Raw genomic sequence first — 19,832 nt, forward strand, 5'->3', positions numbered from 1 at the left:
ATTCATTATACTTTTTTATACGACGATTGATCTTCTATCAACGCTCGAGCATCTTCTGGATACACGAACCTAATAGACCTGATTCTACTTAATCCCCCTCGGCGCCCGTCGAATTATCTCTCAAGACCACGGTGACTCTTCCCTGAGCGATTTACAGAATTCGTCAACTTTCGTCAACGCCGATTCCTTGCAGCATTTTGCGGTCACATTGCATCAGTGAGTGTTTTTCTCTGTTTTTGTCTGGTTCGCGTCCACGGTTCCCCGAGTTCTGGCATCCAAAAAATTTGGGAGTGCCGCCAATGCAGCATGATCTTCAAGGGCTGGTATCTTTTGCTTTGGCAATGACATCGCGCATGGCATCATTCTGGACCAATGGCTCGGTCTGGCTCTGGCTGGCTCCGCCCGCGCTGGCCTGATTAGCCAGGCTGGCGCCAGGAGATCGACGGGGCCGGCGGCTGATTGGGCGCGTCCCCTCTTCGCTCTCCGTTCTCTCCTCCTTCTTTTCTTCTCCCAGCAAGCGTAGTCTAGCCTAGCCTAGCCTAGTCTTGCAGACCAAGTGGACCCCAGCAAAAGTTGGCTGATCAGAGCCCACTCTTGTCTGTCCATCACATCACTCTTCATTTCTCTCTCCCAAGTGCCCACCCTCACTCTGACTGCTACTATTACTCTGGCGCTCCCTCTCCCCAGTTCCTCTTCCAGCACTGCTCGTCATTGCACCCTTCCTTTATTTCCCTTATCTCTTTCCTTTTTCCCTCGCTTCTCCTTTTTTTGTATGACAATTTGGCTGCGCTTATCCTACCAATTACCTCGTCCGCCGCTCTTCACTCTCTTCCTCCCAGACTAACCGCCGCCTGCCTCTTCCTCCCCAGTCAACTTTCACGAGTCTTGGGTTCTCTCACCCCCTTCACTCACTGAACCATACTTTCCAGTCCTTGGTTCCAGCTTGGTCACACCTTCCACCTTTATCACGGCTTCTCGCATCAGACACGCAGTATCGGTCCTTGGTCGACCACCACCGCCGCCGTCCTGCTTCAAACCACTGGCTTCGGGGAAGCTTATTCCCTCAAACCTACCCTCTCCGACCGCTCCAAACGCTCCCAGCGAGACAGGTTCACTCTCCCTTGTCTCGGGTACGGGGGAAGAGTGTGCAGCTATTTCACTCTCAAAATTCTTCCAAGACAGGGGACGAACGCTAAGCGCGATGCTGAAGAAGAGGTCCCTACACCCCCCTCTGCTCTTCTGGTCCAACTCTCCCAGCTCAACACCTGAACTTTCCCCGACTTCCTCGTCATCGGATACTGAGTCGGACGAGGACATGGACCCTTCCGGTTCACGTCCGTTAAGTCTGGCTGTTCCCCAAGGCACCTTTTGTCCCATGCGACCGACTCTCGATGAGGTGCTGGCCAATACAGCACCTGCTCCCTACACGCTCAGCGCTTTCATGGCCTACCTATCACAGAATCACTGCCTGGAAACTCTGGAGTTTACACTGGATGCAAAGCGTTATCGGGAGGCCTACGAGGATCTTAGCCGCCAGCTAGGTCAGTTCCCCATCGCGGCCGATTGCCCAGAGAGCCGCCATTTGCGTATGCTGTGGCAGCGACTGTTAGCAGCATACATTCTCCCGGGTTCTCCGCGCGAAATCAACGTCTCCAGCGAGGTTCGTGAAGATATCGTCCAACACGCCAACGCGTCAGTGCCTCCACCACCTTCGATGCTTGATGCTGCGGTGAAGCTGGTCCATGATTTGATGGAGGAATCGATCTTCATGCCCTTTCTAAACGCCCACTCATCGTCCGCACACGTCTTCCCTCTCTCGGAACCGCTGTTCACCCAGGATGACGGACTGACGATAGTTTCCAACCCAAGTCTAGACGAACACGCAGTCAAGCGAGTCAAATCAAAAGGAGGTCGTCTTTCGCCCCGCACGTCACGAGAATTAGGGTCGCCAGTCTCCTCAAGCCCACCATCCAGCCACCTATCTCGCTCCAATTTTTCTCTCAACGCAGTCACATCTCTCGGCAAGTCGTCCCACCGACCGTCGGGCCAGACTTCAAGTACAACGAGTGGTGATTCTGGGTCTGCTGGCTTGACCGACGACTCTGGGAGCGTGCAGTCGAGCACTGGCGAGCCTATGACTCCTCCAACAACCCCTCCTTCCAGCGAGCCCAGCATGCAAGCCAGCAGTCCCAAGAACCGCGTCGACAACCCATGGAAGAAGATGGGCATGAAGCTAGGATTCAAGAAGCGAGGCACAAGCAGCCAAAACTTGCGATTCCCTCCGGACGAATGACTAGGGCGTGCCAAGCGCCCTGGCGCTTTCTTGCCTACATCTCCGCTTCAAAACTTTGCACCTTATAGAACGTTACGACCGATTTCGTACCACGAACTACTACCCACGATTTCCTTCTGGTCCCATAGACCATGTCCCCGATACGAATGGACGGTGTAATGCACGGGCATTTTCATTTACACGGAAGCATTTTCATCATAGCAGGCGTTATCCAACAGCGAGTGAGCGAGCATTCGGTTTTCAAAAAGATAGATAGAACGGTCAACATGGGATGGGAGGCTTTTTGCCTGGCGTTGGTTTTGTCATTTTCATTTTCATTTCTCAAGGAGATCGGGCACCATATTCCTCTCCTTTTTTCGATGCATACATGCATGGACAGGATTCTACATTACCCACGAGACGCCTGTCCGCCGGCTGAGCGCGATGGCAACACTGTCGCAATTGTTTTGTCTAGCTGGCATATACACTTCTCTCCTCTGTGTTCTAGGTCTTACGAGACGACATTGGCATTTGCATTGGCATTGGCATGGATTGCATTTATACTTTTTGGTACAGTATACTAGTCTAGATACCCAATGTGTGATTAGTACGACGAACACTTTTTCTTGTATCTTGTGTAGATGAACCCTAAATTGGACCGAGCAAGTCTTGAGTACTGATATCCGGCTTATATACCCTTGACTAGACCAATAACCATTATTTCCGGGAGTTATTTATACCCCAGTAACCGAGCTGCTTCACAGGTATGCGAGCCTAAACACCTATAAACCCATATAACCAACAATCTACTCAAGAAACAACAACCCTCCTTCCAACCCTCGTTTCCAACGCCGACACACCACCCCCTTCAACATCAACCTCCCACCCCTTATCCCCAAGTGCCCCAATATACCCCTCGAATCGCGAAGATTCATTCAAGAAACGCAAAGCCCTCTCGAGAAGGGAGAGGGCAGTTTCCGTTTCCGCGAAACTCTCATCTCTCTTCTTCCCATCCTGCTTTGATGGTGCTGGCGTGGAGTAAGACCGGGCAAGAAGTCGCGCGGCGAGAAGGGCATGCATCCATGCCTTGAGATGTGTTTTCGGTGTTGCATTTTGCTTCAGAAGGATTTTCGCCGTTGGTTTTAGCATTGGACACAGGGCCATCGGGGTGAAGATCAGGATGTAGTCTTCGTTGTTAAAGAGGGACGTCAGTGCCGCTACCGGGAGAGACGTTGTTAGGGAACCGTGTGAAGTAGAGATTGACGAGGGCGACGATAGGAACTTGCGCGGCGAAACGCCAATCTGGCAACTCCCTAGGATCTCAGGCTTTGCGGGCCGTTCTTCTTGTTCTCTGAGGGAACAAGGATACCATTTCAAGGTCCCGGACGCCTCAAAGATACGCTCCCGTCTGGAGACTTGGGCGGGGGATGGGATTTGCAGGTGCTTCTGGTTTCGGTCCGCTGGTTCTGCATAGTTACGTTGGTCCAGCAATTGGCCTGAGGTTAGGAGTGCAACGTCCGGGTCTGACGAGAGCATATATGAGAAGACGATGTTCGCTCGTTGTCTGTTTAGGGTTCTCATTTGGACGGAGCGGACGGCGGTGTAGTTGAGGGATAGGTGGAGGGTTAGGAGAGCGAGGAGGGTGAGCCATGTTGCTGTGAAACTGGTAATGTGCGAAACGACGAGGGAGCCGACCTGATAGTTCAGCTGGTTAGGTTTGGCCTTTGTGGTGTATTCAAATAGGAAGAGCAACGTACCAGCATTCCGACGAGCGATATGACGGTTTCTTGGGACGAATCTTTCTACGAACATGTCAGCTTCCCCAAAAACCGACGACCATGGCCACTATTGATCCAAATGACGGGCAACCCACTGCATTAACCTCCGCAAGATTCCCCCACCTTGCGAAATGCGCACTCAGACTCGCTTTCGAGCTTCCTCCCGCAACACCACACAGAGCACGAAGCACGCCTGCGGCGCTGAGGACCGTCACGCGGCCGACGCCCGCTGGGATCATCGGCGAGAGGCAGTCAAGCACCATGGCGAGGTCATTGAAGATGTCCGCAGCGAAGCGATACATCTTGCATTCCGGCTCGAGGGCTGTGCCGACGCGGTGCGCGAAGAGGATCGTCGCGATCCGCCCGGATGTATCCTGGAGGATGTGCAGGAGGAGAGCAGAGGTTGGAGAAGCGTCTGCGTTGCCGACTCCGACGCCTGTATTTGTTAGACTGGTGATTGTGTGTAGTAGGTAGGCATTGCTGACCTTGGAGAACTGCTCTTGAGGATAGGAGGCCGGCGATAGAGCTGCTGAAGGCTTGGAGGGAGTCCTATTGGAGCTGAGTAGGGGTGTTGTATGGTATACAAGCATGTCATTCACTTACGAATATCTGATATCTGCCGAGCATTAGTGTTGTTCATCGTGGAGGTTTCTATAACTCACGAAACATAGTCTTCGCTAACACTATGCGGATACCCAGCAGGAAGAAACACATCGGTAAGAAGGTTTTGTATAGACTTCATAGACCATAGCGTCGAAACACTGGGAGCATGCTGATTTGCGTTAGTACATGATCTGAAGTAAGGTGCAAATGTACTTACGGCTAGATCCACGCGGCCTTTGATCTCGTTCCCCAAGCCGTCCTTAACAGAATGCCCTGACTGGACCTCAGAGTAGATGAGTGTCGATGCCGGGTTATTCAATTCGTCGACCTCAGTAAAAGTGATGGTGTTTCCACCATTGGGAGCCATTTGGGGCCAATGGTGCTGATTAGTCCAGATGGATGCTGTGTTGTGATGTTGAAGCCAAGGCCAAGTGGCTGCGTGGCTTACAGGGTTGGCGATCAGGTGAAGCACGTGTGCTCCCATCCCAACTGCCGCAAGTGTAGCTTTATAAACTACCACAGATTTACGCTCTTTCGTACACCAGTCAATGATCAATTATTTTGACCTTGTATGAATGACTTGTATAGACATGAATGTGCGAGGGCCATGCCTGCAGCATTCCAGACTTTTCAGAACTAGCCATCTATGACCTCAAAACCTGATATCAAATATATCCCGCATAGTGCGCGCCAGAAGAAGAATATAAACCGCTAAGCACGAAGACTAGCAAACCGCCTGCGCCATAGGAAAAAGAATAGAAATGAAAAGAAAAGTGGTATCAGGTCATGGTCGAGCCAGACCGTGAATATAGCGTTGAGGCCCGCAACCACTAGAAACTGCTTTTCAGCCTCGTAGATCTCTCAGATCGGAGAAGCGACCGCCAGAGTGTCCTCTCTCGCGTCTCAAGCACGTCACTCGTCCATGTGTCTCATCTTTGACCATCATCGTGTCATCGTTGGGAGAAGGGGTTTTCGCAAAAGACTATTCTCAAGTTCCAGACTTAGGCGAATAGACTGGCGCCGCCAGTCTCAATGGCTTCAATCTCGGCTTCAGTGTAGGGCAGACGGTGGAAGCGGTTGGGAAGGTCGGTGCGGTCGAAAAACTCGCCCTGCTTGGGCTGGATGGGTCCGAGGGAAGCTCCCGGGCTGCGGCCGACTGAGCCTTGAGTGAAAGATGCACGTCCGAGAGGACCGTGTTGCTGGGCCTTGGCCCGGTAGGCGGCGAAAGAGTCGGGGAGAGTGCCGGTAGGAGAGGCCGGGTGAGCACGGGGAGTGTGGTCAATAGTCTCTGAAAAAGCTATTAGCGACAGAACTCTCGGGCGGAATTGCCATCTAGAACATACGAGGGACAGAGCGCTTGCCGACGAAGCGGATGAGCGGGGTGCGGGTAGCGTTTCGCAGAGCAATGGTAGCATGCATTTTGAATGTAGTTGTTGGAATTGAAAAGTTGGATTGGTTGGATTTAAAGTTTCAAGCTGGTTGTGGAACGACCGGGAGAATGATATGGATAGGGAAGAAACGGATTAAGATATTTACAGTAGATGGCCTGGAGACACTGGCGAGAGACGATTGAGAGCGAGAGAGGGTGGGATGGAGAGGAAAGAGGAGGAACAGGAGCGGAAGCGAGGAGAGGAGGAGGGCTTGATAAGTACCGAGTTAGGTAAGCTCCACCAAAGTGGTGTGATAATAGGAATTACCCCTGCGTATAATGTCTCCCGGCTAAGTAAATCATAGTCCAGAATCCGATAATCAGATGCTCCTCCTTCTCCAACTTCAAAGACTTGTTCGGCGCGTCTTACCCAACCCGCATCGCCGGTGAGGAGAAAAACTTTCGAATTTCGTGGAGGATCATCGAATTGCTTCCCCCGCACCAGCGCACAAACCCCCAAGAATCTTGCGAGGTTGCGCGCAGCCTATGAGTTTTTCATGAACAAACCGAACCCTCGATCTTGTGCTCCGCACCTTTCTCCGGTCTCAGAATTACCTGCGAAGACAGGCTCCAGCTCAGCGCACGTGACTAGGCACGGAACGAATCAAAACACCGAGACCGCACTTGCCTCAATTCCAAGCCGAGTCTCACCATTTCACCTGCAGGGTGATCAGAGTTTGAAGTTGGAGATCCCGCAGCGCTTGTCATCAATCCCATCAGTGGATTACTCAGAGTGGAATTCCGAATATCGAACCACCGTCCATTCCCGCCCTTCAACCTCCGTTGCGCTTGACTCGGCACTACTGGAAATCAAGCTCCGGTTCCGTATTTTTCCTTTGAATCCCTTCTCGCTCCGGCCATAGCACGGCATTCTCCGGCTAGCTTTCTTGCCAATATTATTGGACCCGGGCCGGTCGCTACCTGGGCCTTGCTCTCTAACATGCACGAGCTTTTGCTTTTCGCCTCGGTTCCCGCTCATCAACACCATGAATTATTGCAGCAGCTCGCTGGCCTGACGGCCATGCAACCCCGTCATCGTCTGGAAAGGCGCTTGGTCTTCAAAGCTTACCGAAAACCCGGCCTGATCAACGCCCGCGGTGGGACTAACCAGGGCGCTGACATAGTACGCCTCAATAAGATGCTCAATGGGGGCATGTACTATACGCAGGTCGTCGGGCCTATTTCCGAGGCAGATTTCGACACGCAGCCCTCGTCATCTGGGGACCCGGACGCACCCATGTCTGGGACGGATGAAGCTACAGGCTGCGCATATGATTATGACAGTCAACCCTGGAAGCTCGAGTTCAGGGACATTCCGGAGGCAGGTACTCGGTCGACCATTACGGCTCGGTTGGCCGCTAGTGCTACTCTACCCAAAGGTGATATTGTGACTCCCATGAATGCCTGGGGGTATAGGTCAGTTCCCCCATACAGTTGCAGTTCTGACAAGCGAGTTACTCAACACGGTTTTATTGACACACCCAACTAGTTTTGTGACTGAGTACGTGGTTGAAGGAGATGCCTTCATCCATAATGATATTGTGATTTTTCTTCACCGTGTGCTGCAGTATCCGATTCATGGACAAGAACCACATGGACCGCGGCGCCAGTTGCCCTCGTTTCGAGATATGTCGCCCTTGGAGAGGTCCGGGAGTTATATCCTGCAAGCTGCTATAACTGTCCAAGACGGCAGTAATCAGGAGCTTATGAGGACGGCATCTCAGCATTTATTTGGGCTACGAGAACAGCTTAAATCAGCGGTCCGTCTAGAACACGCTGATAGACTTTCCTTGGATACTCGAGCGAAGTAGTTATATTTGCTTTAAACTATACCCCGGAGCATAGCCTCTAAGTACATCTCTTTCAAACGTGAATACAGGTTTCTGATTCATGATTTTCCAATCTATGAATCTGAAAAGTGAATTGAACTTGAAAGTGATTTGGATTCAATAAACCTGCTCTTTTGCCCCGGTTCTTGGTAGAACATGTGACTTCGTGACAGTCAAATTTCAGTGCAAACGCGCCCAACGCGTGCCTGCAGCATCCAAGTCATCCTCATCAGCAAGACACTTTCCACGAACTGGCTTGATTTCCCTGCATCTTAAAACACATCAGGACATATTAAGAAATCTGCAGCGTCCCAAAGATCATGGCTGGAGGGCCCCTCAAAAGGGCGGCTTCGCCAAGTCGACCAATCTCACCTCCACCACTTAAACGCAAACCTGGAACAACATTAAAAAGTAAGTAACCTATTGCTCACCCGCACTGAAATCTACGATGGTGACTTATGCTTTACGAAGAGACCGCCCAGCAGTCTTTCTTTCTCCCGAACTCGCAGAAGAAACCGGAAACCATCAGCTGGAGAATTGTCAACAAAAGCTTAGTAGTCGGGAATCACGCCGCCGACTCGGCGAGTGTTCGACAACCGAGTTCAGGAAAGCCAAAGATTGCTGCGTTTGACTTTGTGGGTTACCTCCCTTAGCTTTCAGTGTGGCATAGTAGTTGACACTCACTTAGGACTCTACGTTAGTATCAACTGTTTCGGGGAACAAGTTCCCCAAAGATGCGAAGGATTGGAAATGGTGGAACCCAAGTGTTCCGTCAAAGCTCCAGAGTCTACACTCCGACGGGTAAGTGAGATGTGTGTTGCTTCGTGGCACTGCTTCTTGACTGACCGTCTTGAGGTATCATGTTGCTATTATCTCGAACCAAAAAGCCGTCAGCCTCAAGAAAGAGAAGAGCGGGGCTGATATGAAGAGCCTCGCAAATTTCAAGGGTCGAGCAACTAGTGTTATGAAGGAACTTGGAATTCCCATCAGCATTTACGCCGCAACAGAGGACGATGAGTTCCGGAAGCCAAGGACTGGTATGTGGAGGGAGCTGCTTGATGATTTCGACTTTGACGTTACCGGTATTGATTCTTCGGCGTCGATATTCGTTGGTGATGCTGCTGGGCGGCCAAACGATCACTCCTCGGTTGATAGGTGAGTCAGTCCTCGAGAAGGGGTGAGCAGGGCCGGCTAACACAAAGAAGAGGATTTGCAGTGAATGCTGGCTTGCCGTTCAAGACGCCTGAAGAGTTCTTTCTCGATGCGCCACCTGAACCAGTGGTTGAATCCTTCGACCCCTCACAATACATACAGCCCGCCGACTCCCCCGACGATGGTATGGCTGCCCCGTAGCATTGCGAATGCCTTGATAAAACGAATACAAATGCTAATGATGCTGCCTCCACAAGTCTCGCCGCCATTTTCTCGCAATAGTCCCCTCGAGCTAGTGATCTTCTGCGGCAGCCCTGGCGCTGGGAAATCCACTTTCTACTGGAACTACCTAGAGCCACTGGGCTACGAGAGAGTCAACCAGGACATTCTGAAGAGTGTGCGTCCGCCATATCTGGCACATGCAATAAAGCTTCACCAAGCTAACGAGTAACAGAGACCGAAATGTATCAAAGTCGCCAAGGAACACCTTGGGGCGAAAAGGTCCGTGGTCGTCGGTACGTACGCTCATCTCGTCAAGTCTAGTCCTTTCCAACAGAACATCACTCAAACCTTCATCACCACCCCGTTGTGCTCGGCCGGTCAGACCGGTTCATGCAAACAGCACCATACAACTAGCCCTTGCATTCCTGTCCAACGCTGGGGAGCAAGCACCGCCACGCAGAGCAACCGATTGCAAACGCAACCGACCTGCTACCCACCCACCCTCTCAAACTAGATGAACCATTGAAGGATAGAGTTTACGCCATTGATTCACTGACATATTTTTTTTCCCTCTTCACAGATAACACCAACGCAGATCAAGAGACGAGAGCCTTGTGGCTGGACGTCGCGAAAGAGTTCAAGGTCCCCATTCGTTGCGTCTACTTCTCTGCCCCCCCGGCTATCTGCAAACACAATAACGCGGTCCGTGCCGCAAACAAAACCCTAGTAAGTCGTGTCAAGGCAGCAGGCCTCGCCGTCCTAATTCGCCGATTGCTGTGTACCCTGTCCCGCGCCCACTGCGTCGTTCAGACCCTTACTGTACATCGTCACCTCCACCGAACTATATCTATGATCCACCCTGATTCACACCCGCACATGCATTTATCAATTTATCCAGTCACTCACTATTTCACATCGTTCACTAACAATCAAACCCCAAAACAGAATCCCGAGTCCCGCAACAGCCTTCCCGGCATCGCCTTCGGAGACTTCGCGAAGCGATTCAAGCAACCAACGCTCTCAGAGGGCTTCCAAGACATTATCCGCGTCGACTTTCGTTTTAAGGGTGATGATGAGGCGAAGAAGCTCTGGGGACAGTTCTGGATCTAGCGAGAGCTACCCTCTGCTTACCTGTCCTGTTTGAAGTAATCGAGTCTAGCCCGGCCAATCCGGCCTTGAAAAGACAAGACTCCGAAGCTGGCTAATATGTCAGCTTAAACTTAATCCAACTCTCATCACTCATTACGCGAACCAGGACCGACCAGACCAGACCAGTCCGGGCACGGGGAGATCCAGATGAACGATTACGATCCGAGCGCGGCATATACACCCAGTCCACAACGACCCGCTCTACTAGTACTTTTTAACTTTCGATATATGCTATGGTTGTTATGCGTGGTGGTGAAGAATAGCAGAAGCATGCTTGCATACAAGACGAGACGCATCGCAACACAACCAACATCTCCGTTCCTGCGAGGTATGACGAAACTGCCTATATGTATGTGCAATAGAGTTTATTAAGGCGGCCTCAGGCGGATACTACCTGCTAGTTACCCAGTTTTTCGACGGACGGGTGGGGAACAAGGATATGCATGCAGCGTTGATGATCCTTTCTGTACGACGTTTCGCAAGCTATGAGAAAGCTATGACCTCCAGGAGGTCCGGTTTCTGGTAGCTGTCTTTTCTTTTCTCAGATCCTCAATGGATGTATTCTTCTGTGCCTACAGGTCCTACAGCTACAGTCCTACCTCCGGCTCCGTGAGTCCTACTCGTATCCCGATTCAACGCCGCCCCTCCTGCAAGGGTCTTTTCATGTCTCGGCTAAATTCTTAAAAAAGCGAGTGGAAGTCAGGTCTGAAATTATTCATGTCCATTATGGGATTAGAATATGCTTTATTATATACAGGTCCTGCATGGACGGACAAATCGATAGCCATCGGCCACGCCCTTTGTGAGATGCACAACGGCTCCAGGTATGAGGTACAATGGGCCACAAGGTCTCAACCAGTGTGAAGTTTTCCTTTTTTTTGTTTTTGTTGGCTGCCCTTCCGTTTCCTCACGGGTATCATAAAACAGAAGCCTTGCAACCATACCTCTTTCCTGCCACTTCTTTTTCGTTTTTTTCAACCCCTGTTCCTAAGGGAAGGGGTTCCGCCCATTTTCGTGGTTCATGCAATGTATACAGGTGTAAGGAACAGAACTGATCACAACGTACAACCGTATCACTAAGACGAATGTAGGAAGACAGTCCATCGTGTAATCATGCCATAGGATAGAGAGACAAAGGAAAGTGGTATCAATGTGTTCATTAAGGAATGGACTGCGCCTGGCGAGTCAGTAGTCGCGGGCGCATCGAGGTCATCAAGTCATTAGTGGTTCACAAATCGTAATGTAAGAAAAATGAAACATGAGGTGGTTGTAATAGATGGCATCGGGCGTGAATATAGGATCGAAAAGAAGTTGGACATTAGTCATCACATGCTCATCCGAATCTGTCGTCGTCCTTCGGCGTTTCGAAAGGCATGAAAGCCCTAAGATGGTGTACATCCAAAGCTTCAGCTTTTTCTTGAGGAGGTAGAAGCGGGGCCGTGGCGATTTAAATTCCAGCGGGGGCAAATATGGTCCTTCTCCTAGACGCGCGAGACGAGGTCTTGGAAGAATTTGAAGAAATTTCGCTTCAATGACCGATTTCGACATTGTCCGGTTGCCGGTGCGATCTTCATGGGGCCGACGATCTCGCCATCACCCAACTCGGGGAACTTGTTGTCGTTCAGTGTTGGAATCTTGACTTGTTCGCACGGATCGCGGTGCGATTCAATCATGCTCAATATCGGCCCGTCCAATGCCTCGAGTTGAGCAAGCATCGCCTCGTAATGTCGCTTCCATTCGCGGTTAATCGACTCCCATTTTTCCTGCGTCAACTTGTAAATCTTCGAGGTAACTCCGTAATGTTCTCCGGTCCGGACTAAATGCTTAGTGAAGTTGCACTGCGCCAGCTCCCATTGGCTTCGCAATTGCTGGAACGAATCGATGTCGTAGACTTCCGGAACATACGGCTCTGGTTGGATCGTGAAGTTGGCATGACCGAGCTGGATGACCCACTCGTCGCTTGGGTCGGAAAGGGTCAACGGAGGGACATCTCCGGATACTGTTCGGACCGTGCTCGCTCGTGGCCGGTTGAAAGAGGCAATTGAAGGTTTTGTGGACAACGGAGGTGATGGAAGACCGGCTAGGCGAGGATTCGATTGTGTATCTGGACTGGCGTTTGAGACGTCGGCAACGGAAGGTGATTGTAAGGGAGAGTGTATTTGGGAAGCGGTTGCATATGTCGACTCGTCGCCCATGAACGGGGGGAGTAAAGGAGTAGTAGCTTGCGGGACAGACTCATCATCATTGAGAGCCTGTTGGTTTGCTTTGGCGATGTCTATTGGACGCGCGCCTGACTCGCTAAGGCGCTCTTCAAAGATAGTCCTTGCAGGGGAGGGAGGAACCTGGGCAGAATCACCCCAACTCATGGGCCCGGCGGTAGTTGGGCTAGCAGCGAATACCGAGGCGGACGAGTTAGTTCTGGAACGCATTTGCGGTGAGAACTCTCCGTCTGGGCCGTCGGATACTCGTTTGGAGCGCCAACGGTTCGATATGGTGGATATGCGGGAGCCAATGCGAGAGAGACCGTTTGCAGAGGCATTGTCAGAGCGCCTCTTTTTGGGAAAATGGATCGTGTCCATACCAGCATCGGTCAAGTCGTAGCCGTCGCAAGTAGAGACCGTCGAAAGGTATGACTCTTCAGCGACAGACAACCCTTGGTCGAAGTGCTCTGCATCCAAGTTAGCTTGGGAATTTTTCCTTGAAAACACCGAGGCGCAAAACGTAGAAGAAAAGTGGGAGAGAGCGAGGCTGGGAACAAGGGCAGCGTACGGAAATATTCCTCCTCTAGATCCCTGGCCGGTGACCCGAATGGTTCTTCTTCTTTAACACCTGTCAAGGGATTCCGCGAGGGAATATCCATGGAATTGCCATGGCCAGGGGTTGACACCAGCGAGGACGCGGAGCTTGAGAAGCGCGTGTGGCCCTTTGCGGAAAACAAAGACACGGCGGGTGAGACTGGAGTCGACGCGGTCAATGGAGACTGAGGTGGCTGGCGAGAGAGCGGCGAGAGGTCGCCCATGGTGTCGAAGCTCTCGCGCCGTTTTGCGTCGAGCAGCTGCGATAGCTTCAGCATGACAGTTACAGTCACAGTGCTGTTTTATGCAGATTTTTTGTCCTGGTTCTTCAAAAAAGGTTCGTCAAGTTTCAAGGTTGCGATGGCGGATCGGCGACGCTTGCTCACGTGCGGCACAGTGTAGAGAAGAATATAAGACGAATTGGATTGCTTCACGAAAAGAGAGGCATGTCGCGCGAGGTAGATAACATGTATGAAGTGTAGAGGGGCAGGCAGGAAGAGAGAGAGAGAGAGACGAGAAAGAAGAGCCGGATGACTGCTGATGATGGGATGGTTTTCTGACTCTTAACGCGCGAAGGGCCAAAGTAGAGGGAAAGACGTGGCGGTCAAAAAGGCGACGGACTCTGGAGAAGAAACTGCAGGAGCTCTGGGCAGGAAGCGGCAGGAGCCAGTGCAGAATTGCCTATTGCCTCCGTGACTGCGACTGCTGTTGAAGAAAGCGCTGGGAAGCAATCAAACTGTAGGGCAGCAGTCAGTCCGCGGCCGACTGGGAAAACGTGGAGCACTAGAGCGCGCTGAGCCTGGTGGACAACTCACAACTCGCAGACAGCTCAGACAGTGCAGCAGACGGGCGGACGGGCACACGAACCCTGTGGCACTCTGGCAATAATAACAGCTGCTTGCTCGCGCGAACTGATTGAAAGAACTGAAGAATCTTCAATCAGATGGAAAAAGAAAGAAAGGATCAGGTCAGGGCTCCATCCAGTCCCGAGCGTCCCATGGGTCCGTTTGTGCTTTGCCACGGCCCTGACTGGTGATAGTTTGTTACTCAGTATCACCTACATCTAAACATGGGTTGACCCTCCAGTTGCTTGTGCTTTTCCTGTCTAGCCTGATACATGGACATCTATCATATCTTCCTACTTTATCAGGGGCAAAGGTCTCAGACACAATTGATGGCGCTCAACACTACTGCACATCACAAATCTCACACATACAACCCCAACACAGGGCCAGACAGATTCATCGACACTAAGACCATCTAGACTCCAACAGACTCGACTTGTCCATCTGCCCGGTGTGACCCATCATCACGGTGCTTGAGCGCTGCCGGTTGTCCAAAAATACACTGAGCTATCAAATCGACGACAGACGATGACTGTCGGTGCAGCAGTACAGATGATGTACGTCTCAAGGGACTGGTCGAATCTTCAATTGACCTCACAGCGTCAGTGTGAAACGCGTACCGATGCTTTCTCCCGGGGGCGCTGCCCAAAACTCTGGGTATCCATGGAATTCTCCCGGCGCCAGGGACTTTTTCCTTCTGGTAGGTCAATAACCATCCGTCGCTAATAATATTCGCTAATACTACGTATTAATAACGTCCGGACGGCGGACGGTGAACGGCTAATCCAGAAATTTTCTGTGCCGACGTCAAACCCACATGGCGAGGGCGGTGGCACTTTTGGTTCGCCTCATGCTTTTTTTCGAGAACCAAGGCTCGGGATGGAACTCTGATGGCGAGGCCCTGACAGCCACAGACTTGCTAAGCGGACTTTGCTTCCAGAATCCTGGGCTTGTGGGCGATGACCGAAGCCAAGACTCTATTCGTGTGGGATGGCGTCAGCGGTCACCCTCCATCGCAGTGTCTCTTCCGACACCTTCTATCCTGTCGCCTTTGGAAGACTTGCATTCCTGGCTAATAATCGGAAGAATGACCATGTGGGACGGTTGTGAGACTGCTCCATTCTCCCACGACTGGCCCGACCGCTAAGCAACAGGGATAGCTGTGCGTGAAAGTTCTCAGCTCTGTTAAACCGACGATCCCAGCATTAGATAAGGATGATATACCCGCAACATGACGCCGATGACGACGATGGTGACCCTGACTCCTCGGAGGGAATCGTTTGGACTGCTTGAATCATTCCCGGAAGCCATTATTTCTTCGCCGGTTTGCCAGTGGTCTCTGGCGATTTCCGTAGCTCCCGTAGGCGGTGTTTATAGTGCTGGACAATAGTTCAAGGCGGCCAGCTACGACTTGGCAAGATCCGTGGCTACCAATCGTTCCATAGACGATACTCACTTGGCCTCGATACTCATTGACTTCTCGAGCCTGTCAAATTGCAAGTGCAATACATCTCTGTACATACCATGTGGTTCTTTCAAACGTTGAAGACGATCGCGTGCGCGAGAGTACCTTGTGGATCTCCCCGCACTCAAGACATTGCGACATCGCAACTCCAACTTACTCCGAGTCCGAACGCTTCAACTTCACTAGTACACTGAAAGGTCAAGGAGTGTCATCGAGACCGTCAGCAATGAAGCTTTCATTCCTGGCCACGCTGGCACTGGCTAGCCTTACAGCAGCCGTGTATCTTGAAGAACAATCTGCCCTCTCGTCGAACCCAGACAAGGACCTAAACCACCTCATCGACTCCTCGCCCTTCCTCTCCCTCCACCGAGACCTCGTCTCAACCCCCTCCGTGTCCGGCAACGAGTCCGCCGTTGGCGACTTTCTTGCCTCATACCTTGAATCTAAGGACTTTACCGTAATCAAGCAGCCCGTCCCTGGCCACACATCCCGCTTCAACGTCTTCGCATACACCTCCTCAGCGAAACCCCAAATCCTACTGACAAGCCACATCGATACCGTCCCACCATTCATCCCCTACTCCGTCTACAAGGACAATAATTCTGACGACGTTGTGATAACCGGCCGCGGTTGCGACGACGCAAAGGGCAGTGTCGCCGCACAAGTCTTCGCGGCTCTCGAGACCCTCTCCGAACACCCCAACGCACCGCTCGGCCTCCTCTTCGTCGTCGACGAGGAAGTCGGCGGCGCAGGCATGCGCGCCTTTTCATCAAACACAACTCTCAACCCACCGCCCGGTTCCCCGTCCGATATCGTTGGCGACGGCTACGGCACCGTCATCTTCGGCGAGCCGACGGAGCTTGCCCTGGTCGCAGGCCACAAGGGTATGCTAGGCTTCCAAGTACACGTCACAGGCAAATCCTCGCACTCGGGATACCCATGGCTCGGCGAGAGCGCGCTAAGCGACATCCTCCCTGCCCTTTCGGTAGTCGACAAGCTAGGCGATACCCCCGTGGAAGACGGCGGCCTTCCTGCCAGTGAAAAGTATGGCCGGACGACGGTGAACATTGGCCGTGTGGAAGCCGGCGTCGCAGCGAACGTTGTCCCAGCTACAGCGTTTGCGGAAGTTGCGGTGCGTCTTGCGGCGGGGACACCCGAGGATGCGATGGACATCATTTCACGCGCTGTGAGAAATGCTACCGGGGATAACCCGCATGTCGTCGTTACGTTCTCTGAGGGTCCGAACGGAGGCGTGGGCGGATATGCGCCGCAGGATCTGGATACTGACGTTGATGGGTTCAACGTGACGACGGTAAACTACGGGACTGATGTGCCGAATCTCAGGGTCTACGAGGGGAGCCAGGTAAAGAGGTATCTATATGGGCCGGGGAGTATCTTTGTCGCCCATGGTGATCACGAGGCGATCACGGTTGCCCAGTTGGAGGAGGCTGTAAGGGGATATAGGAGGTTGATTGATGCTGCTTTGGAGCGTCTATGATTCTTTCTTTTCACTGGAATGACGAGGTTGGAAGAAAAGTGGAAGCAATGGAATGCCTCACAGCCATAACGAGTACTTATATACATTGACCTTATCACTAGAAAAACAGTTACAGCGGCTTCTAACTCCAAAATGCAATTGTCAAACTATACTACAGACATGAATTAAGGCTGTGGAGGCTGCTGAGGATCAGCAGCAGCGGGATCAGCGGGAGCAGGAGGCGCTGGTGGAAGCCTCGTCCACCCCGTCTTCAGATCACCTGTGGGCCTAAACCTAGGCATCGGATGCGCCTCCGTATTAAACACATTTTCCTCAAGCGAGATAAAGTCTCTGTCAGAGAAGAGAAGATAGAAGTACTTTAGCGTCTCCGCCATCCAAAAACTTTCCATGTTATCACGCTGAATAGGCGGGATGACATCTGCGTTCGAAAGCGAGGTGAAGCTGACAATGCGCGCCCGTGGGCCATCGTCGACATCGGGGTCCGTCTCGTCAATCTCGTGCGTGGTGATTTTCTCGGTGACGGCTGTGTGCTTGATAAAGGATTTGAACATCTCCCACCCCCAGTGTCGGTACGTCTCGTCACCTGTGATCCGGTACATGTACAGGAGAGATTCGACAGTCTCAGGGCGCTGCAGGTTATGCCTGTCCTGGGTGTGGATGTTGATATCGTGCTGCCAGGTGGCAGACTCTGAGTTTAGAGGGTAAATAGCTTCGGAGTTGAGCGGCAGGTCCTTGCCAGCGGCTTTGCCGTTCTGACCGGTCGCCAGCGTGGAGCTGGGGTATTTGTCAATTTCCGAGACGTGGGGTGTGTTGATTTCGAAGTAGGTGATTTCTGCGGCGAGGCCGGTCTTGGTTGCAAGATATGTAGCCCAGCAGGTTTTCATCAGTTCCTTGGCGAGGCGGATCTCCTCATCTTGACGAAGGGTCCATTCGGAGGACTTTTTAGCGTCAGCGAGCGGAATGCCGCCGGTGGCGCCGAGGGCGATGGAGCCTGGAAGGAAGCAGGCGAGGTGGTCCATTTTGGGGGTCAAAGGGCCCTTGAGGCCGGACTGGCGCTCACCCAGGACGGTGAGCTGGGCGTTCTTTGAGTACGTGATGAGGTGCTTGCGGATTCCGTTGAGTGCCTCGTCCCACATGTCTTTATAGATGTCTTCCGAAGTTTGAAGATATTGTTTGATCAAGTATTCTAACCATTGTTAGCAGAGAAATCGACGGAGGTTGAGATACGTACCATAGTAGGAATCGCCTCTGCTACCGAGGCGTATATTCTCTCCTCTAAACTTGCCTGTATCGGGGTATATAAAGATTGGAAGCAGACCGTCTGGGCTCTGTTGTGCATCGATCACCTGCATCACCTTCTCCACGATACGCCAGTACTCGGCCTCCCCGGTGAGCTTGGCTAGGTACTTGAATTCCAGCTGCACTGTAGTCGCTTCAGCCGTAGACGAGGCGCCACCGTCTGCATGAGACGGTATACCAGATGAGGTATTGAGGTTCACACTAGCATATGGGATACCGGAGTTGGACTCAAAAGCACCGAGTAGCCTGTCTGCCAGATCAGTGGCTTTCTCAATGTATAGATCCTCACCAGGAGATCCAATGTCATCATCTGAGATCGGAGCAAGACTGGGGTATGAGGTTGAGAGGTAGTGAGCGGAGAGCAGGCCACCGAGCATGCGTATCGTCGTTTCAAAAGTGTTGACATCGTGATTCTGATTGTACTGTAGTGAGTTGTAAATCCAGGTGCGGGCGTGTTGAACGCGCGAGGTCAGATTCATGATCATCATCGTATCTAGCGCATCCACTATCTGCCAGCCCATTCCACCCTCAATCATATTCTTGCCCTTCTTGGAAATTGGGTGGTATTCATCAAGTCCTTTATAGTTGTGAGTAACCGAACATCCATGATAGCGAAAAACATACCCCAAGCATACTGCTCGTAGCCATCCCAGCTAATAATAAAGGCATCCCGGACCTTCTCACGCCGTGAATCCCAGTCAATGTTCTTCAACGCAATACCGTCATAAGTCTGCTCTGTCTGGTCCAGCGTTTGCACCCACTTCCAGAGCTCTTCACCCTTGGCCGAGTCGGGTGTCCATGGAGACCCGCTGGGTGAAGAAGTATAATACCACAGACTGACCAACACGAACACAATGATCCCAAGATAGAGCGCTCTCCGCCGCCTGAGTCGTGGGCCCGTACGTCGCGGGGCAAAGTATGGCTTGTCTTTGTACATGGGGAGGGTGCGATCACCCGAAAAGAAATTGTTCAGATTGTTCGTGACACCGGCAGACTGGGAGAACCCATAACCGCCTAGCCCGTTGGTTCCGGGACTGCGGCTTGCTTGCCAATACTTCTCCGAGGGTGAGCGAGAGGTAGGGTAGATGGGATTGCTGTTCGGGTTCGGGAAAGACATCGTCGTCTTCTTTTCAGGAGACCGGGTATAGATCCCGCGGAGCGTGAGAGGGGGGCTATAGCCGACAGCCTAGCCTAGTCGGCATAGGTGTGTTTACTGCTCGCGACGAAGGTGGTTTTGACTGTTGAAATCGTGGAAAAAGTTTTAAACCTTCAGGCCGAGAGAGTGAATCGTTGGTTTCCTGAGATTGGTTTCCAGGAACAAAGTCGCAGGGATGCACGAGGTGGCCGCACGAACGTAATGCGCAGCCGGAGCTTCGTTTGGTAGATCTGCACGTGCGCTGAGGCAAGCCCCCCCGACTATCAGAATCAGGCGCCTTGTAACGCTTGAGAAGAAATCGGCGTTGTCTTGTTGAATCGTGGGAGTGGCCACCTGTTCC

The 19,832-nt window shown here is 52.1% G+C and overlaps 9 protein-coding genes across 9 annotated transcripts; 5 read left to right on the plus strand and 4 right to left on the minus strand.

The window, feature by feature from the left end:
* The first annotated feature begins 675 nt into the window (after positions 1-675).
* Positions 676-2,505, plus strand: BJX68DRAFT_138893 (regulator of G-protein signaling domain-containing protein). The gene has a single exon (XM_071036436.1). The coding sequence runs from the start codon at positions 1,202-1,204 to the stop codon at positions 2,291-2,293; it is 1,092 nt and encodes a 363-aa protein (XP_070903607.1). The 5' UTR covers positions 676-1,201; the 3' UTR covers positions 2,294-2,505.
* Positions 2,328-2,969, plus strand: BJX68DRAFT_138846 (uncharacterized protein). Its single transcript, XM_071036435.1, has one exon. It carries the CDS (start codon positions 2,425-2,427, stop codon positions 2,854-2,856), a length of 432 nt encoding a protein of 143 aa, XP_070903608.1. The 5' UTR covers positions 2,328-2,424; the 3' UTR covers positions 2,857-2,969.
* Positions 2,970-3,082: 113 nt separating this feature from the next.
* On the minus strand, positions 3,083-5,020 carry BJX68DRAFT_262193 (RUS1 family protein; the record flags this gene model as incomplete). Its single annotated transcript, XM_071044383.1, has 7 exons — positions 3,083-3,967; positions 4,030-4,074; positions 4,146-4,486; positions 4,536-4,599; positions 4,654-4,666; positions 4,713-4,822; positions 4,871-5,020. 7 exons carry the CDS (start codon positions 5,018-5,020, stop codon positions 3,083-3,085), a joined length of 1,608 nt encoding a protein of 535 aa, XP_070903609.1.
* Positions 5,021-5,654: 634 nt separating this feature from the next.
* Positions 5,655-6,072, minus strand: BJX68DRAFT_262194 (alpha-ketoglutarate dehydrogenase subunit KGD4; the record flags this gene model as incomplete). Its single annotated transcript, XM_071044384.1, has 2 exons — positions 5,655-5,941; positions 5,997-6,072. The coding sequence occupies 2 exons, from the start codon at positions 6,070-6,072 to the stop codon at positions 5,655-5,657; spliced, it is 363 nt and encodes a 120-aa protein (XP_070903610.1).
* A 950-nt stretch (positions 6,073-7,022) lies between these two features.
* On the plus strand, positions 7,023-7,893 carry BJX68DRAFT_262195 (mediator of RNA polymerase II transcription subunit 18; the record flags this gene model as incomplete). Its single annotated transcript, XM_071044385.1, has 2 exons — positions 7,023-7,498; positions 7,572-7,893. 2 exons carry the CDS (start codon positions 7,023-7,025, stop codon positions 7,891-7,893), a joined length of 798 nt encoding a protein of 265 aa, XP_070903611.1.
* A 218-nt stretch (positions 7,894-8,111) lies between these two features.
* BJX68DRAFT_138816 (putative DNA 3'-phosphatase Tpp1) lies at positions 8,112-11,123 on the plus strand. The gene is made up of 9 exons (XM_071036434.1): positions 8,112-8,322; positions 8,383-8,546; positions 8,600-8,712; positions 8,767-9,066; positions 9,117-9,247; positions 9,321-9,460; positions 9,518-9,578; positions 9,866-10,011; positions 10,231-11,123. Exons 1-9 carry the CDS (start codon positions 8,232-8,234, stop codon positions 10,393-10,395), a joined length of 1,311 nt encoding a protein of 436 aa, XP_070903612.1. The 5' UTR covers positions 8,112-8,231; the 3' UTR covers positions 10,396-11,123.
* A 579-nt stretch (positions 11,124-11,702) lies between these two features.
* Positions 11,703-13,670, minus strand: BJX68DRAFT_138904 (uncharacterized protein). Its single transcript, XM_071036437.1, has 2 exons — positions 13,204-13,670; positions 11,703-13,102 (listed from the first exon to the last, which is right to left on the minus strand). The coding sequence occupies exons 1-2, from the start codon at positions 13,505-13,507 to the stop codon at positions 11,916-11,918; spliced, it is 1,491 nt and encodes a 496-aa protein (XP_070903613.1). The 5' UTR covers positions 13,508-13,670; the 3' UTR covers positions 11,703-11,915.
* Positions 13,671-15,439: 1,769 nt separating this feature from the next.
* Positions 15,440-17,182, plus strand: BJX68DRAFT_226935 (M20 family metallopeptidase). Its single transcript, XM_071038579.1, has one exon. The coding sequence runs from the start codon at positions 15,766-15,768 to the stop codon at positions 17,035-17,037; it is 1,272 nt and encodes a 423-aa protein (XP_070903614.1). The 5' UTR covers positions 15,440-15,765; the 3' UTR covers positions 17,038-17,182.
* Positions 17,183-19,823, minus strand: BJX68DRAFT_226937 (glycoside hydrolase family 47 protein). The gene is made up of 3 exons (XM_071038580.1): positions 18,961-19,823; positions 18,269-18,913; positions 17,183-18,223 (listed from the first exon to the last, which is right to left on the minus strand). The coding sequence occupies exons 1-3, from the start codon at positions 19,451-19,453 to the stop codon at positions 17,202-17,204; spliced, it is 2,160 nt and encodes a 719-aa protein (XP_070903615.1). The 5' UTR covers positions 19,454-19,823; the 3' UTR covers positions 17,183-17,201.
* Positions 19,824-19,832: the final 9 nt, after the last annotated feature.

Source organism: Aspergillus pseudodeflectus (assembly GCF_044049435.1).
Source record: "Aspergillus pseudodeflectus strain CBS 756.74 chromosome Unknown BJX68scaffold_4, whole genome shotgun sequence".
Taxonomy (NCBI): domain Eukaryota; kingdom Fungi; phylum Ascomycota; class Eurotiomycetes; order Eurotiales; family Aspergillaceae; genus Aspergillus; species Aspergillus pseudodeflectus.

What these genes read in the sequence shown, in the direction of transcription:
- BJX68DRAFT_226937 (XM_071038580.1), bottom strand. Translation starts at nt 19,453, where the DNA reads ATGTCTTTCCCGAACCCGAACAGCAATCCCATCTACCCTACCTCTCGC. An exon ending in CTACGAGCAGTATGCTTGGG is followed by an intron (nt 18,914 to 18,960) that starts GTATGTTTTTCG and finishes ACAACTATAAAG; the next exon opens with GACTTGATGAATACCACCCA. An exon ending in CAGAGGCGATTCCTACTATG is followed by an intron (nt 18,224 to 18,268) that starts GTACGTATCTCA and finishes AACAATGGTTAG; the next exon opens with AATACTTGATCAAACAATAT.
- BJX68DRAFT_138846 (XM_071036435.1), top strand. Translation starts at nt 2,425, where the DNA reads ATGTCCCCGATACGAATGGACGGTGTAATGCACGGGCATTTTCATTTA.
- BJX68DRAFT_138904 (XM_071036437.1), bottom strand. Translation starts at nt 13,507, where the DNA reads ATGCTGAAGCTATCGCAGCTGCTCGACGCAAAACGGCGCGAGAGCTTC. An exon ending in TCTAGAGGAGGAATATTTCC is followed by an intron (nt 13,103 to 13,203) that starts GTACGCTGCCCT and finishes ACTTGGATGCAG; the next exon opens with AGCACTTCGACCAAGGGTTG.
- BJX68DRAFT_138816 (XM_071036434.1), top strand. Translation starts at nt 8,232, where the DNA reads ATGGCTGGAGGGCCCCTCAAAAGGGCGGCTTCGCCAAGTCGACCAATC. An exon ending in AGATTGCTGCGTTTGACTTT is followed by an intron (nt 8,547 to 8,599) that starts GTGGGTTACCTC and finishes ACACTCACTTAG; the next exon opens with GACTCTACGTTAGTATCAAC. An exon ending in ACCAGGACATTCTGAAGAGT is followed by an intron (nt 9,461 to 9,517) that starts GTGCGTCCGCCA and finishes AACGAGTAACAG; the next exon opens with AGACCGAAATGTATCAAAGT.
- BJX68DRAFT_138893 (XM_071036436.1), top strand. Translation starts at nt 1,202, where the DNA reads ATGCTGAAGAAGAGGTCCCTACACCCCCCTCTGCTCTTCTGGTCCAAC.
- BJX68DRAFT_226935 (XM_071038579.1), top strand. Translation starts at nt 15,766, where the DNA reads ATGAAGCTTTCATTCCTGGCCACGCTGGCACTGGCTAGCCTTACAGCA.